Here is a 16,844-nt window from a genome sequence, read left to right on the forward strand (position 1 = left end):
AGGGTGGTGTCGTCACCTTGATTTCTTCCAAATGCTCAGAAGAAATCGTATCTTGGAAGAAGGACTCACAAGGTCGTATTGTCAGTGTTTTGATCAGGTGCAACGACTTTGATATTAATCTAGTCAATATCTACGCTCCTACCAATCCTACCGAACGGAAAAGTTTTTTTGTTTCGAGCCATGAATTTTTCATTCCCTCCTCTGCGACTATCATCGGAGGAGATTTTAATTGTTACGACAACGCTCTCGATAAATTTGGTGGGAACATCTCCATACACAAAGACTACGAATCTTTAAAAAGTGATTTCGCACTTTCAGATGTTTGGCGAAATTTGCATCCAAGGTCAAGAGAATTTACGTGGTTTAATTCCACACGGTCAATTGGGAGTAGACTTGACAAGTTTTTAATTTCGAAAGATTTATTATCACCCAACGTTAAGTGTGACATTCGCCCTTGTTCGATATCCGACCACGCTTTTGTTTTTCTTACCTTTGATATTCCCACCGCTGTAAAACGCGGTCCAGGCGTTTGGTGTTTTGACAACTCTCTTTTGAACGATAAGGATTTTTGCGCTACTATAGAGAAACTAATCGATGATCATGTACGTTTTTTATCTTGTTTTCCTTGTCTCCAAGATTGGTGGGAGTTTTTAAAACAGTCTATTAAAGAAGAAACGATCTCCTTTTCCCGTAAAAAGCGAAGACAATTACAAAGAGACCAGGTGATTTCGACGAACAAATTGATCCGTCTTCGTCAACGTTTAGTTGACGGAGACAATTCCGTTATCCCTTTAATTTCTGACACCGAATGTCGTTTGAAAGCCCTTCGAACTAAACAAGTCGAAGGAATCATTATTCGTAGTAGAGCAGAATGGTTAGAGGAAGGCGAACGCCCCAGTCGGTACTTTTTTAATTTACAAAGAATTAAAGCTCAGCGATCCCACATCTCTTCGGTTTATGATTCTACCGGTATCGAAGTCTCCTCCCAAGAAGAGATTGAAAAAGCTTGTATCGATTTCTACACTCAGCTCTTTTCCGAAGAACAGATAGATGCTGCTCTTCAAGAAGATCTTTTGTCTTCTCTATAACGGAAATTAACTTTTGATCAGGCGTCATCTTGTGAAGGCGAGATCACGCTTGGCGAACTTACTCTCGCTATGAAAATATGAATAGGAATAAATCGCCTGGCCCTGATGGCCTTTCGGTTGAATTCTACGCTAGATTTTGGGACCGTTTAGCTCCACATTTATGTCAGTCTTAAATGCGTGCTACCAAACCGGAGAGATGTGTGATTCCATGAAGATGAGCAACACTCGCGTTATTTTTAAGAAAGGAGACCGTAAGAATCTGAAAAATTGGCGTCCGATTTCCCTCTTAAACGTTGATTATAAGTTATACTCAAAAGTTCTCTCTCTTCGACTCTCTAAAGTTCTGGAATATATCGTTGACACTGATCAAACTTGTTCTGTGCCCGGACGCAAAATTACTTCAAACTTACATTTACTTAGAGATATCTTAGATTACATCGACCGCACGAATGAAACCGGCATTTTGCTCAGTTTAGATCAAGAGAAAGCCTTCGATCGCGTCAATCGCACCTTTCTGCAAAGCCTCTTACCCCGTTTTGGTTTTGGCCCGTCTTTTTGTTTTTGGATCAACACTTTATATAATGGGGCCAATATGCGGTGCTATTGTTAATGAATGGCTAACCGATGCGATTCCTTTGTCTCGTGGGGTGAGACAGGGGGATTCTCTGTCTCCCCTGCTCTATGTTTTGTGCGTTGAAACTCTCGCATGCAAAATCCGAAATAATCCTGAAATCGAAGGCTTTCTCCTTCCGGGCGCACCTGGTCTCTGCTATAAAGTTGGAAATTATGCTGACGATACGACCTGTATAGTGAAATCTTATCGCTCTCTGCAAGTTCTATTCAACATGATTAATATTTACGAGCGTGGCTCTGGGACACGCCTTAATGTCACGAAAACAGAGGCCATGTGGTTGGGGGCGTGGCGTACGCGCGACGACTAACCACTTGGCCTCAAATGGGTGACAAAAATTAAAATTCTAGGTGTTGTTTTCGGCCGCGATACTGAATTGGATAACTGGCAGCCAAAACTAGAGAAATTAGAAAAATATCTCAACTTATGGAAATCCCGCTCTCTTTCTCTTGTCGGCCGATCACTCATCGTTAACACCCTCGGAATTAGCAAGCTCCTATATCTCTCTACAGTTTTGTGTGTCCCAAAATGGGTAATTTCTAAGGTGAACGCTTTAATCTGGCCATTTTTCTGGGGTTGTCGAATTGAAACGGTTAGCCGAGCGTCCTGCCACTAATCTCTTAGCAGTGGCGGTCTCGGCATTTTGAACTTCCTGATCAAAGGTAAATCTCTTAAATTAGCCTCAGTAATTTCCAATCTAGATGATCCTTTTATTTGGCCAGATATTTTCTAGGCTCTAGGCTTGCCTCCTGTCGCTCGGAGTGGAGCTCTCTTCGAGATAACTCCACCCCGAGTACACAGATCTTGACGCCCTATTATGAGAATGTTCTCTCGGCGCTCACCACTCTACGTGGGATTCTCTCCCGCACGGAGTGGTGCGATTTTGAACTTTCTTCCAAGAAATGTTATCGTACTCTCTTGAAGGAAAACTCCGCATCTCCAATTCTTCATCGCTTTTGGACTCCCTTCCTTCCGATTGACTTTAATCTTGACAAATTTTGGAATTTAGTGCGAGATGACTTTTCTGAAAATTATAAGAACGACATTCTCTGGAGAATTGTACCTCGCGCTATTAAAGTCCGCGATTCTCTAAAGAATTAGGGACATATCGACTCAGATAAGTGCGCCTTCTGTTCCCGTAAAGAAACTATAGATCACTGTTTTCTCAATTGCCCCCGTGTGAAATCTGTATGGACCCACTTTTCTCCTATTATCTCCTCTATCCTTGGAACTAGATTTTTCCCATCCTGTGCCTATGTTTTCTTCTTTCGTTGGACCTCCGCTAGTCCAAAACAGAATCGTATTGCCCGCTTTCTAATTAAGACAATTCTGTACAGCATCTGGAAATTTCGAAATAAATCTACCTTCCACAATGAGAATGACCCCCCTGAGGATATAATTCGCTATGCCCTCAGCGAGACCAAAAACAGAATTGCGTGCGACTACTTCCGACTCTCGTTATCTAACTTTAGAAACGCTTGGGAGTCCCCATCAATCTGTACAATTGATGGGGACTCCTATAGAATACTTTTGTGAATAGATTACCTTAAGCTTTAGTTAACATTTGATTAAATCAACTTGGAATTATTTACAACTTAGAATTACCATTAAACAATCCTAGAGTTACATTAATATTAGTCTACGTTAGCCCTAGCCATACCAATATTATAGATTAAGCTTATATTAATATTAGACCTAACTATTTTGGAATTATTTATAACCTTACATTAATATTAGTAATATTAGTAATATTTAATACTCGTATATATTTAAGAACTCTTGAACTTTGGAACTTTGGACTGTTTATTAATAATTAGTTGGGGCCAAGCCCATGTGCGTTAGCACTTTTATTTTGTAACTTAGGTGGTTTGTTATGAATAAACCCTTTTCAAAACTTAAATCTGCAGTTAAATTTATACATTATAAATTTGATTAATGATAATTAGTAATTTTAAACATTAACGTAGAGCCATCAACATAATCATCCTCAATACCAAGTACCGCAAGTAAAAATCGATGATTTTATTTTTGAAAGGGTTTTTTCTAAGTTTACGCCGGTCAGGCCTTACACGAATGTCAGCCCAAAGTTAAGCAAAACCAATGCAATCCCGATTACTTTCGACATTCAGTTGAAAATTGCTCCAATGCTAAAGAAAAATAGCAGTCATGATTCCTCTCGATGCTCGATTGAAAATTGTTGTAAAATAATAGCTTTTGATATCTTGAAGTCGAAAGAAAGGCCCCAAAGGGTTATAAATGCAAGTGTGATTACACTAAAATCAGTTGGTCTTCAGCTGTTTGTTCCAGGGAAGCCAGCCGTTCCAAATTGATCAACAGGAGAAATCTGATTAATAGCACTATTTGTGTCGCCCACACTCGTGAGGGGACGAAACTGTGATTTGCTGACTTTAAAGGCAATGAGTTCCGTTTGTGAGAAAAGTTGTCGAATGACGGAAATTGCTCTTCGCCGCACAGTTAAAATGACAAATTTTACGTATGATTAATTTGTTGTTTCTTTTTTTCAGACGTCTGTTAATGGAAACAAAAACTTGAAGATTGAAGTCTCGACCGCTCAGCAGAATAACCTGCCGATAGTGGACTGGGCACCACAAAGCAGCGTCGACTCCAAGCTTACTTTTGAAATAGGACCAGTTTGTTTTAAGTATTAGACATGAGCGGAGTCGAACAAGAGAAGAACACCACCTGTATTGTACATTGACGATTTTTCTGCCTAATATATTAGCTAAGGAAGAATTGAGGATGGTTTCAAAGTATGTAGGAGATCTAAATAAAGCTCGCGGTTGACTGAACAGTTCTGACATGCTGTTGATTCTGTTTTGTTTGTTACAGTAGCTAGCCTTAAAAATTGTAATTCTAATGTGGAGTTATTTTGTCTTTCGCCGTGTCCAAAATATTTTATTATGAAAAATAAACATTTTATAGTCTTTGGAAAGTCTGGTTTTATCAAATCAGTCACATTTGACTTACTTTTACCTGCAGCTGAAACGATAACATAAATTAAAGATTTAAAATGAATTCAGTCTTCTATTACTTGAACCCAAGATTTTCTGTTAAAGTGTGGTTTCTTTTCTTGTTGAGAGCCTGGGTTTTTTTTTTTTTTTTCAAGATTAATTTTCACTTTTTCCCGCCAGTTTACCGAGGTCGATTTCCGTCACCGGCACTCCGTCAGGTCTTTAGTCCGAGTCACTTTCGAGAAAAGTTGGCTTTTGTCTACGAGTGTTTGGGTGCAATTAAATTTTACATGATAAAGACATTATAATTAAGGGAGGCGGGATTGCCTTTTGGTATGCAACTTCCGTCTAAGTATCCAAAGGAGTAGAACACAAGAAGTACAAGTATAGTGTAACACAGAAACCTCATTAACTCGAACCTTGAGCTAAAACCCTGGAAGAACGTATCGGTCGTCTTTCTTAAGCAAACTTGGAAAATACGGTATGAAACTGTGGAACTTTTCTCGTTTCCTGAACTGTTCAAGTCAGTGAGGTTCCACTGCGCGCGTGTTTAATGCGCCAAAAGAAGTCAACGATGCTTTGCAGATCGGCTATGAATATTCAGTGTGTCAGTCTTAAAGGGTGTAAAATGGACTGAAGAATCGACCTTTGTTGCTTTAAATGATATATTCTTGAAGTGTTCTTAAGACAGTCGATTACAGTAAGGATTCTTTCTTGAGCGATGACTACCATATTGAATTCTTTCACAAACTATTGACAAGAGTTTTAAGGCTCAAAAGCTGGAGTTCAGCTTTAATCGAATTAAAATTTATGCGTTCTTAATCCTAATTATGTTCCTTATCTTTAATGTACCAGTTTATAATCTTAAATCGTCCTCAATAATCATCATTTGGCATCATTCATCTCGGTGCAATCAGACGTCAGCCGCTTGCAAACTTCAACTGAAAACAAGCCGGAGAAAAAAGAGGGCGAGGAAGATGAAAATCATTGCGTTATTGTCAATAACTTTGATTGCTGTGTTGTGTTAGGGAGAATCTTTGCCAGGTACGTTTTCATTTAAAAGTTTTTTTCTGTTTTTAATTTGCCGCGCTGCCAACGTGTGGCTTCGTGGGCCAGTTGGTACTGGCGCTCAACTAGTACATGGAAGACACGCGTTCGAATCGTCGAGCCCTGAATTTTTTTTTTTCTTTTTTTTTTTTTTACGTTTCTTTTCTGCAGTTGCTCAAATTGCGGTCCACTTGCCATGACCATTTTCTTTGCTTCGTTATGTTTTTTTTTTTGTCAGTTGAAAAGAGAAATTTTAATAATAGAGCTAAGAGCTAACCAGTCAATTGAAACATCAAAGTAGAGAAGAACAATTGATAAAGGACTGAAAGAAACATATCGGTGGTGTGGGAAGAAGAAGAGAAGATGAAAGTGAGACATATTCTCCTGTTCAAATAGACAACAATTGGACAATTTGTTAGCCTCGATATTTGTACCAAGCATACGCGTGCATCTAGAATGATCTATGCCTCTCACAGGGCCTTGCGGTCGAAAGCGGAAAATCTTTTTGGCCTTTTTTTATGTTTGGTTTTTGCAATAAATTGGATGTAGACTTAAATGAATACGCCGTTTTATCTGAAATAATTGTAGCATACAATGTTTGAGCGCCAAAAAGCTTTTTACAGCGCGAAAAACTAACCATGCATACGAAACGAGCCACGGATATTCAAAGTTTGATTTATGTATGCTTATCATAAACAATTATTTGCTACTTGCATTGTTACATTTTTTTAACCAGATCTCAAGTCAAACCGATATTCCAAGTTTTCTCTCGTAATCGCGAAAATGTTGGTGACAGTGTAAATCCTTGTTGGCTTCAGGATTTCTGCCGTTTGCCTCTTGAACGCGTATAGTTAATGTGCCAGCAAATTCAGACAGCCTTCCTCCGGCCTCGGACACCCCTCACAAGGAATTTTAGAGGTCCTTTTCCCCTTTTCACCGACTCTCGGACTGTACAGTTTGGACTGACCCATCTCCTATGTCTGCTGGAAGCGACTATTTGTTTACCTGACCCAACAGAGCGTTCATTGAGCGAAAGGCCCCAGGGCAATGTCAATATCAGTGGGCAGAAGTTGTACCTTATAATTTAGACTGAGTGGGTGGGCTTGTGTGGGGTCAAACGTTGCAGACACGAAAGCATGTCAACTAAAGAGTAATACCCTATTTTTCTTCCCGTAAACTCTGAAATGCATACTTGGCAAAGGGGAATTGGATTGCAAGAAAAGTTGATGGTAAAATATACTGAGCGCGTTTTGCTTGTTGTGGTCTGTCGTAGTCAAACATTCCATATGGATAGACTTTGATCTACAAATTGGTGTTAGTTCTAAAAAAGTGAAGTGAAAATGGTTTTAACCTATGCATTTTCCTTAAAATATCGCACCTTCATGGTAGAACCACTTGTCCTGTTCACTTACTCACATTTAGATCACAAAAGGCCCATTTTTTTTTAAGCGGCTTCATCAGATTGCTAGAGGTGTCATGTTAAGTGAACGCAGGTTCGTTTTGCAATAACTTGATAGGGAGACAAAGTCGGGACATTAAGTCCTCGCCGAGAAAAGATAATTAATGGGACCATTGTTTTCACTTGTCCTCGTTCAATACCAGATTTCTGCTCAGTGCAGACTTCCCTGCGTAAAATATCACTTTATTGAATTAGAGAAACACGAACGAAAGAGGGATTGTCAACGCGAAAATCAGTGACAAGGATAACTAAGAAATGAGAAATTTAAAACGAACTGCAAATAACGAACTTAAGAAATGCATTGACGCTGGTCGGCTATTTTCTTTAAGGGAAACGTAAACAATTTCGCCAATCTGCGATTCTTGGATGAACTGAAACAAGATTACAACTTGTGAGCGAACAAAATAGGAAAGAAGGTAAATTTGGAGCCTAGCTCGCTAACGCGTGGAGCTTGCTGGTAGAGTGAGTATCGAAGCGCGAAATCGGAGGGTTCGGGGTTCCATTCTCCATAACCTCCTCGTCACAAAACGAACAACAATGAAACAGCGTCAGCTCTGCTGAGTACAATCACTACTGGGGTATAACGGGAAGGGGGGAAATGAAATCTCTTCATTACATGTTCGAAGATGTTTCTGGCAAGCCATAAATAGTTTTTTCGTTCGTTGTTGAAAGATCAGCGTTGATGCGTGTTGCAAGTTCTGAGCTAATTTATTGAAATCCGGCGGAAAGAGACGAAAGAGATCAAACAGGTGAAGATGAAGTGCGAAAGATATTGAATACGCTTTCATTTCCTTCTCCTCTTTCGCCGCGATTGTTTTTGCCCATTAACAACATGATGAGTACAGCCGACTGTTTCATCTTTGCCTTAGTTACTTCGAAGTTGTCCGTCAGTGAACCAGCAATCAAGCGTTAACCTTCACGACATCGAACCTGTTACAAAAAAAAAAAATCATCTTTTGATTGCACGTCCCGCTATACCTTATGGTATACCCATCAACATGGGCCGGACATTTTTACTTCTATGGGGTTACCTCCGAAGACCCCACCTTTATGCCTGAATAAATAAGAAAAATAAAAGATTGATTGAAAATGGTTTAGTGGTTAAATTGACGAGAATTTCAGTCAATACCTCTCTGTCCTCCATCCCAGCAGAATGTCTGACTCGTTTTAATAAAATCGCGAGAAAATACTATGCGCGCAACGTTTCTCAAGGGTGATACGGGATTGGGGATATTTTCCCCCAAAACTTGTCGTTCGTTGGCAAAGATTAACTCCTAGTCTATGACTGAAGAAGTTTGACTGCAATAACTCACATATCATTTCATCTTTTTTTTTCTCTTGCTAATGTCTGTCGTATTGTTGACGTAAGGATACTTAGATTAATGATATATATTTAAGGCCGTTAAATTGCGTGATGCGCGTGTGTGGTTTTTGGAACCAAAACAGAGAACGTATAAAATTCCATGCATTAAATTTGTCGTGAGTGTATATACTACATATCAGCTGCCACTTAAACACGTTCAAGCAAGTTTCCAGTTTCGTCTATTTCTGAATGGAAATATTATTGCTTGCCAAGAGGGTTAATAACAGATGCGTCTAATATTGGAATGATTCTTTTGAGTTCTAGATCAATAGGTGGCTTGCTCACGAAAACGTGATTCTTCTTAACAAAGTGTGGCTTACAGAAATTTTAGAACATTAAACTTTAAGGGATACCCAATCACAATCATCTTTTTCTATGAAAAAAAGAAGCTCCGTTATTGCATGTTTAACGTCTTGAGAGCGAGTGGACCTAACACTAGCAAAGAAAAGAAAGACGTTTTGGGGTGTGAAGGGGAATGATTATTCTAAAATTGTTTTGACTTGAAACCGTTTCATGTCTTTCATAGGTTCAGTTGGCTAGGTGTAAGCTAATTTTACTTTTTAACTATTCAGGAGCCGAGTCGAGTTGGTAAAATTTAAGTCTAGAGGAAGGGCTATTTGAGATTGTGAACTTGACCTTCGAAAGTAACTCTTTCGTAGATAGGGAATGTTATGGCGTACTGTCTCCACTCTTGCTGCGCAGTCAATTCAAAGATGTTTTTTTCTCCTTCCCAATAATGGCGAACTAAACTAGTGCAACGAACTCTAGCCAAACCAAAGATGCTATGTTCATGCTTTAAGGATATGGGACCAAATAAGGTTTGGAACCTCACTCTAAAGCATGTTATTATCTGAAACACCAATTTAGCCTTTATGGACGACTAAACCCGAAATACCTTCCACAAGGGCATACATGTTAAAATTAGTCAAATCTTTCATACTTATGGCTTGCCAGCGTCTTGAAAGCAATGTTTGTCTGACGTCGTCCCCTCCCCTCCCTCCCCGATTGTATCGCATTGGAAGGTCATATCAAAGATAGCATCAGTTATTTTCGCCTGCAAGCAGTCGTTGCATGCATGTTTCATCGTGTACATGAGTAGATTTCCCCATATGTCGTTATGTTTGACAGATGAATGCCATGAGCTCTCGACATGCGTCTGTAATTACAGCCAGCTCTCGTGAATCAATAGTATAAAGATTCGTGACCCTTACGCTTTTGTTATCAGTGCGCATTCAGAAGGCAGGCGTTAGCACACTACAATATCACTCGATAGCGGAGAAGCAAGGATTTTATATTAAGATGAATGCCATCGCGTTGCTGTTGGTAACTTTTTTAGTTGTGCTGTGTCGAGGTATGTCTCTCTTTTTTTTCTTGAAAATTGAACTTGGTGGATTTGGAAGGCATACATCTACCTTACAACGGACATTCAGCGCTGACCTGTCTTTTGAAAAATCTACTTAAACAATATTTAACTAGGGAGGGAAGTAAAAAATACAGAAAAATATCGTTGGAAAGGGAAGAATTAGAGAAGATCAAACAGCAGTGAAATCGAGTGCTTTTAGAAGGCACCTATTCGTCTCTCACCCTCCACTGACCTCGTGGAGAGACAGAATTTTGGTATGTGAACTCAACCTTGTATCCTGACGTTTTTTCGGCCAAGTCGACAATTGAGATAATAAAGAAAATTGCAAAAACTGACTTAAGCATCATACCAACTTTAAGTCCTGTTAGCCATGTTTAATTCAGTGGTATATTTAAGGTGAGATTTTTAGTTAGATGAGATTGCCTGAGTTGAACTATACGCCTTTGTGTCTACGGATTTTAAAGACAAATTTAGTGTTTTGAAGGAATGCGAGTTTATGGACGTAATTTGCTCGATCTGCAGCAATCAACCCAGCAATTATAGAGCTTTGACAAAAAGTTCCCGCAATCTATTTATGTTAACGATTGCAAAACATTTTTGAATGTCGCATATTGTACGCGGATAGAATTTTTTTCTGCAATTCTTTCGGGAAGCAAAGAAAAAGCAATGTTTTGAGAACCAGAAAGGTATGGTCGCTACAATGAAAGTTTTTCACTTCCAAGGTGGAGTCTTGACAGAGGAGCCAGAAAAAAAAACTATACTAATTTTTTTTTCTTTTGGAAAATCGCCAACGTTAGGACTAATCAGCAATTGAAACGAATTTACTGAAGCTGCTGACGGGAAAATGTAGTTTACATCTTGCGTCATGCATGCATGATAGTAAAAATTTCTTGGACCATTTTGTGACTTTCCAACCATTTCTTAGAAAAGATGGTAGTTAAGTACATATTTTTTTGAAAGTAGAAACGAGCATAGTAATTTGACAGTCGTATAATAGTAACGCCCTTCGCATATCAAGGTCCACAGCAAAAGAGTGTATCATTATTTTCTTTTGATGACTCACTCCTACGACTGTGTTTTTAAATAGGGCAATTCTCGTAAGCGGGTGATTTTAGTTGAAATTTCTACGTGGGACCCATCTGTAAAAATTTGTGATACAACAGGTCAAAGGCGGACAATTTGATGGATTAAAAAGTGGTGTTATAGGAGCACTGAGAGAAAAGAAATTTGAAGAATTGTAATAGAAAAAACACGAGGAAGAACACAATATCGTTGAAAAAAAAATGTTTTCTTAGGTAGTAATTGAAAACACATTTTTATACCGAATTTCAATGAAATGTAAGTTGCATATGAAAAAATGGAAAACGTGATATCTTTGAATATACTCAAGTGTGTTCACATTAAATTTTCGTCGCCTTCTTCGGTCAAATTAAAGGAAATGCTTGAGATTAGCGCGCAACCGGCTGGAAAATCAACGGGAAACGCGCGAGAAACTTGAGTAAACGAAACAAGCCCGCGGGATATTCAACCGACACGCGCCGAAAGTAGTGGCGCGCATGTGAAACTTCTATTCAATCGCGTGCGCGTTACCCACGTTCCCGTCACGCGGCTGCCATGAAACTTAGCTTCAAATATGTAGTTAACCCGTTGTTAAATAGCTAGTCGATTGAATTGCAAAGAAAACTCTAGCACGAGTGATAAGCCCCCTATTTTTCTGGCTAACAGCATGGAACGTACCAAGTAATACGTCAATGGATTGAGGAACATTTAGGTATACGTAATAAAACACCGATAAAGGCTTCATATGACGTGTTTATCTTCATGAGAGGTTAAGAGGGTACTTACTGCTGGAACAAAACCAACAGTGATAATTTTTGTAGAAGAGAGCAGTGATAAGATTATCTACCTCTTCAGTGGAATGATATCCTTAACCTGGCGGGGGGATGAGGGGATAAAAGTCAGTCTGTTAGAAGAGAGGAGGGAGGGCAGGGGGGTATGTGCTATTGAATAGGATGCGTTTAGGTTGTGTAGATTCACTTCTTATTTATTCACTTCTTATTTATTCACTTCAGTTCGTTTTTTATTTCTGTACCAGAAGTCTTAAAATGTCCTGGTGGTTGGCGATACGTACCTTCTAGATATAATTACAACCAGGTTTTTCTTTTTTGGTCTGATTTTGCTATTGCATTTTGGTAGTATGCCTCTATCAGAGACAACCCCACCCCCTTGAAATGTCCCTTAGTGCCCCTATTCCCTCTCCCTTAACATTGACTAAATCCACTAAAACAAGTGACACTAAGTGAACACCTCATTCAAGCGGCGAATCTGTTACAATTCACAGGCAAACGCAGTCCTCTTGGAGAATGCCCGTACGTAAGACCTCCAGTGGATTGTGGAGGTGGACCGGGAGGACTGGAAGGACTTGGGGGACTCTTCTCCTTTGGTGAAGACAAAGACGAGTGTTCCGCTGACGATGAATGCTCGCCGCCGATGAAGTGCTGCATGATGGGCTGCAACAATAAATGTGTCCATCCCGTTACTCAATGTAAGCAAAATATATTTTCGCCAGCTTGACCACAACTTCTTCGAATGGCTTGTGGTAAACAAAACTTGATATTTATTCACCCTTCCATACATCCTTAAATCGACTTCAAAAAAATGGGAAAATATGTCTTGTCCACGTTCACTTTGGTGTAAGAATGACTGAAAGCGGACGGCGAAAAGTCCATTTTTTTTGTTTAATGTTTCCCTCGAAGGTTATTCTTCATCCAGTTTCTCCAGGACGTTTGCGTGGTTTAACTTTGAGTTCTAATTGGCTCCTTGCGTTATTTCCCTTTTCTGATTGGCTGCTGTGATTACATTGCGATCTATATCCAGTCTCTTTTCTTGGCTTGTAGGGTGCCAGTCTCCAGTCGATCTCGCCATCCTATTTGACGCGCAGAAATCAACATGGCCAGTAGTGAGGAGAACGGTTCTCAAAATTGTCCACAAAATGTCCATCAGAAATAACGGCACTCACATAGCCTTGAGGGCAATTTCAAAAAAGAATCAGTTGCTGCTTGGATTTGATCAGCTGAAGGGCCGAAATATCAGCCATGTTAATGTATGGAAATCCATGAAGGCATTTATACCCGAGAAAAGGAATGGAAATCTAATTACAGCCTTGAAGAATGGCAAAGACATGTTTGATGGGAAGAAAGGTGCAAGAGAAAACGCCATCAAGGTAAAATTACATTTGAAATCAACACCGCCTCAATCTTTTCAGTAGGGACTTTATGAAACCACGACGGCGACACCAAGGAAGACTTCGATTAAAAAATAATTTCTACGCTTAGTTGGAATTTCAAAAATGGCTGCAGGAGCTTACTGTCTCGTACAGCGCCACAGCTCAACTTCAGCATGACGTATAAAGTAGCCGTTGAGTTCCAAATGGAAATTAAAATAATTTGCCGTCGCGGTTTCGGTTCGCAGACGACGCAAATTTTGGCGATTTCACATTGTTGTTTTGCATAGGACGGCTAAGAAATGTACGAAGTTTCAAAACGCACGTGCTGAGCTACTGTTCGGCCAATTAGATCTCTTGTTTTCCCACGTCCTCGTTGCCGTCGCCGTCGTGGTTTCTTAAGGTCCCTATTTTTTTTTTTTTTACTTGCGCGACGGACTTAGCCGAAAAAAAGGGAAATGCGTCACGTATAAACCCTTTGCAACCCTCTCTGGGATTTCAGTCAACCCACGCTCTCCCTTTTCTTCTCATGAAATATCTCATGCATCTTTATAAAACATTTCTTGCTTCTTGTGATAGATCCTTCTCGTAGCATCCAACGCAGACGTAGATTTTGAAGAAAGCGACGCCTTGGACGAAGCTGCGCAAGAACTGAAAGATGCTAACGTTCTGGTTCAGACTGTGGGAATCACTAATGAAATGAGCCTGATGACTATGGTGCAGATTGCCACGAGCGACATTTACGTTTGGCCTGAAGTTGATAACGAGATGCTGAATGAGTTGAGGAAGCTCGAGAAACAACCATGTAGTTCTGATGCGCATTGAGTTATCAATACAACCGTCATGATTCAAATTTCTTTCGTACACTTTTTTTATATATACCATGCCGTAAATAAAAAGAGACAGACACTCCGAATGTAAGAAAGCCACTGTTTATTCAATAATGCTGAGTCAAACGTTCCCATCGAGAACTGGGATTTCATTTCCGCCGAAATTCTGGGCGAAGTCATTACCGGTTTCTTTCGAGTGTTTTAACATGTATTCTTTATATGCTATGCCATGATCTTTGAGAAGAAGCGTTTCATGAGTTTTAATTTTTGTTGAGGCCAAGGAGAGTAGGTGGTGGAGCCGCTTCAAAACCAATGAAAATAAAATACGTGCGAATGTCGTATTGTCACTGTATGTTTATGGCATGGTATAAATAAATAATGCAACACTTTCTCATGGTGTACCTTGGAATGTTGTGATTTCTATTTGGATTTTCACGTGGGATACGCCATTGTTACAACTCCTAAGTTCTGCATAACTGATAGGTAGCTAGAAGGTTTTGAGGTCATACTAGTATTCTAGTTTTATGCCTTCATCTTATTCACGTTAGTATGATAATTTTTTTTTTGTACGCACACTTTCGTAGTGAAATCACGATTTCGAAATTATGTACTTGAGGGCGAGAAACTTAGCAATCGACTCAGGAGTCGCCATCGAGATATTATCAAAGCCATTAAGTTTAAGGTTATTTTATAAATACACATTGGGGGAGTAAATAGTTTTGTAGGACATTTGTCATGTATCCACAATCTCTTTCTCTTTGAGTACGAGATAATTGCAATAAAGGATTTTACACTTTCTCTTTCGTGTACTTTGTTAAGACCCATTCCCAGTTTATTCACGTGTCAATTCAAAAAAGGAGATGGAAGGACTGGATAGAAATGAACTTTCCACGATTCAGTGGAATTTCTTCTGAAATTCTTCTTCTTCAGGCAGCAACTTGACCAGAGAAGGCTGAGCTTATAAGGGTTTCATTTTGCAATCATGAAAACTAAAGTAATTAGAACTTGAATTGTCATCTCATGATCAGCCCTTGATAATCGATTGTAGGATTGTACCACGGACATTTACTCCGTAACTATTTACAGAGAGGGCATGCTGATGTGGACTACAACGTATTACTTACAGAACGCCTCAGCTATCCATACCTCATGACAGCCTCTCCCCCACTAACTAACTCCCTAAATGCTATTGATATCACGGTGCTCGATAACAAAGCACAACTGTAAAATATCCCAATTACCTGTTTTTAGCGCAACACCGCCCCGCCCTCCAAAAAAGTGGTCAATTTTGAGCGTGAAAAAGTGCTTTAATCACTAACTAGTCCGAAAATGGACAAGAGAAAGTTTGAGATGCTTCCTAAAAACTTGGCCGTTAAGAAAACGAAAACACCAAAAATAGAGGGATTCAAGATCTTTTATATACATTGTTACTGGTGAACTGTTCGTCCTCGATAATAAATTTATTCTGAGTAAATTATGTGATGCCTTCCGAAAACCAGGCATATATGAAAATATGGGGGTCTAGAGTAGCTGAGAGTATTCCTGTGTCAGTAAATGTCGACACTAATCTTTTGCCCAGATCTCACCGTGCAACTGAAGTGTAAATGAAAGGTACAAGTTCATGATCGTGGAAGGTCTGGGGACAAGACTAGGTCGACACCCCTAGAATTTGAACACTCTTGGTTTCCCTAACGGTACTATACTTCACAACGTCTTTAGCGGTTTGCTAACGACTTAGAGTCGCTACCAAACCCTGATCGAAATGCGAAGCAAATCCGAATAGTCGAAAACAATGCCTAACTTCGAGCCGAAAGTCGAACCGAGATCCGAACGTTTAAGTAAACTCGCCCGCTCGTAATTAACAAATCTATTTTCTACACCGTGTGAGGAACCCAGGTTTGATAAGCTACTAGCTTCTGCTGGGCTTCCTCGCCACACTTTTTATAAATGATCATAAATAGTAATTTTATATCGATTAAGTATAATGATATTATTATAGTCATTATTTTTGATTGTTGTTCACAACTGTAATTCATTTTTGTATGTGTGTGTGTAAGTGGCAAATGAATAAAATAAAACTAAATAAATAATAGATAAATAAACTATAATAAGTACTCACCACATTTCTTACCTTAGGTGGGTTGCTGAAGTATAACAGCGCCATGATTGCGGCGGAAAGTGAAATTATTACAAGCCGACATTTTCAGACAATCGTAGCTAGTCAAACCCAATTTGTTCGGCATTAAAAAGTCACCATTTACTAACCTTCTTAATCTTCCTGTGTTCGACCCAATAACACACAATGCGCGAAGCATATTTCTCTGATTATTGCGGAAAAAGCGAAAGTACACCACTAATATTTTGCGTTCAAGATCTTTGACTTTCCGTTTGAATTACATACTCAAGTTTGTTACCATACGCGCGAGAGCCATCGAAACTATGTGCAGTGGCGATTGGGCTTATTTATGATTGGTCTGTTCAAATACACGGGTTTTTAGCACGTCACCACACGGTCAAACATCACTATTGACAATAGTAGAAAACAATGGACGTAAATTATACTTTTGAAAGAGAAAAATATTGCAATTTGTCCACACAGCTGAGTGCATGGGAGTATGTACAAACAGAACAACTGTGAGCTCCTGACAAAATTTGAAATGAGTGGCAACAGAGATGTGAACAATTTAGCCAAATCTTTCATTTATCATGAAGGGGGAGTCTGGATTTTTAATCTTTTTTTTCATTTGTATCTTTTTAACTGGGCCGTTTGAATAGATATTGGAAGAGAGGAATCACTCCTTCGGCATAAACAGTTGTAAACATTTTTGACGTATTAAAAGCAATATCTGACTGAAATCATTGTTTGAT

The 16,844-nt window shown here is 39.4% G+C and overlaps 2 protein-coding genes across 2 annotated transcripts in view; both read left to right on the plus strand.

The window, feature by feature from the left end:
- Positions 1-4,672, plus strand: part of LOC111320821 (uncharacterized) — a 71,768-nt gene extending 67,096 nt beyond the window's left edge. Inside the window, exon 71 of the mRNA XM_088739898.1 lies at positions 4,245-4,672. Within this exon, the coding sequence (XP_088596024.1) occupies positions 4,245-4,388 (144 nt within the window). The 3' untranslated portion in view covers positions 4,389-4,672. The remainder of the gene's footprint in view (positions 1-4,244) is intronic.
- Positions 4,673-9,754: 5,082 nt separating this feature from the next.
- LOC111320879 (uncharacterized) lies at positions 9,755-14,774 on the plus strand. Its single transcript, XM_022923612.2, has 4 exons — positions 9,755-9,911; positions 12,265-12,468; positions 12,821-13,146; positions 13,726-14,774. Exons 1-4 carry the CDS (start codon positions 9,860-9,862, stop codon positions 13,969-13,971), a joined length of 828 nt encoding a protein of 275 aa, XP_022779347.2. The 5' UTR covers positions 9,755-9,859; the 3' UTR covers positions 13,972-14,774.
- The last annotated feature ends 2,070 nt before the right edge of the window (positions 14,775-16,844 follow it).

This window comes from Stylophora pistillata, chromosome 12, assembly GCF_964205215.1.
Source record: "Stylophora pistillata chromosome 12, jaStyPist1.2, whole genome shotgun sequence".
Taxonomy (NCBI): domain Eukaryota; kingdom Metazoa; phylum Cnidaria; class Anthozoa; order Scleractinia; family Pocilloporidae; genus Stylophora; species Stylophora pistillata.

What these genes read in the sequence shown, in the direction of transcription:
- LOC111320879 (XM_022923612.2), top strand. Translation starts at nt 9,860, where the DNA reads ATGAATGCCATCGCGTTGCTGTTGGTAACTTTTTTAGTTGTGCTGTGT. An exon ending in TTTAGTTGTGCTGTGTCGAG is followed by an intron (nt 9,912 to 12,264) that starts GTATGTCTCTCT and finishes TACAATTCACAG; the next exon opens with GCAAACGCAGTCCTCTTGGA. An exon ending in CAAGAGAAAACGCCATCAAG is followed by an intron (nt 13,147 to 13,725) that starts GTAAAATTACAT and finishes TTCTTGTGATAG; the next exon opens with ATCCTTCTCGTAGCATCCAA.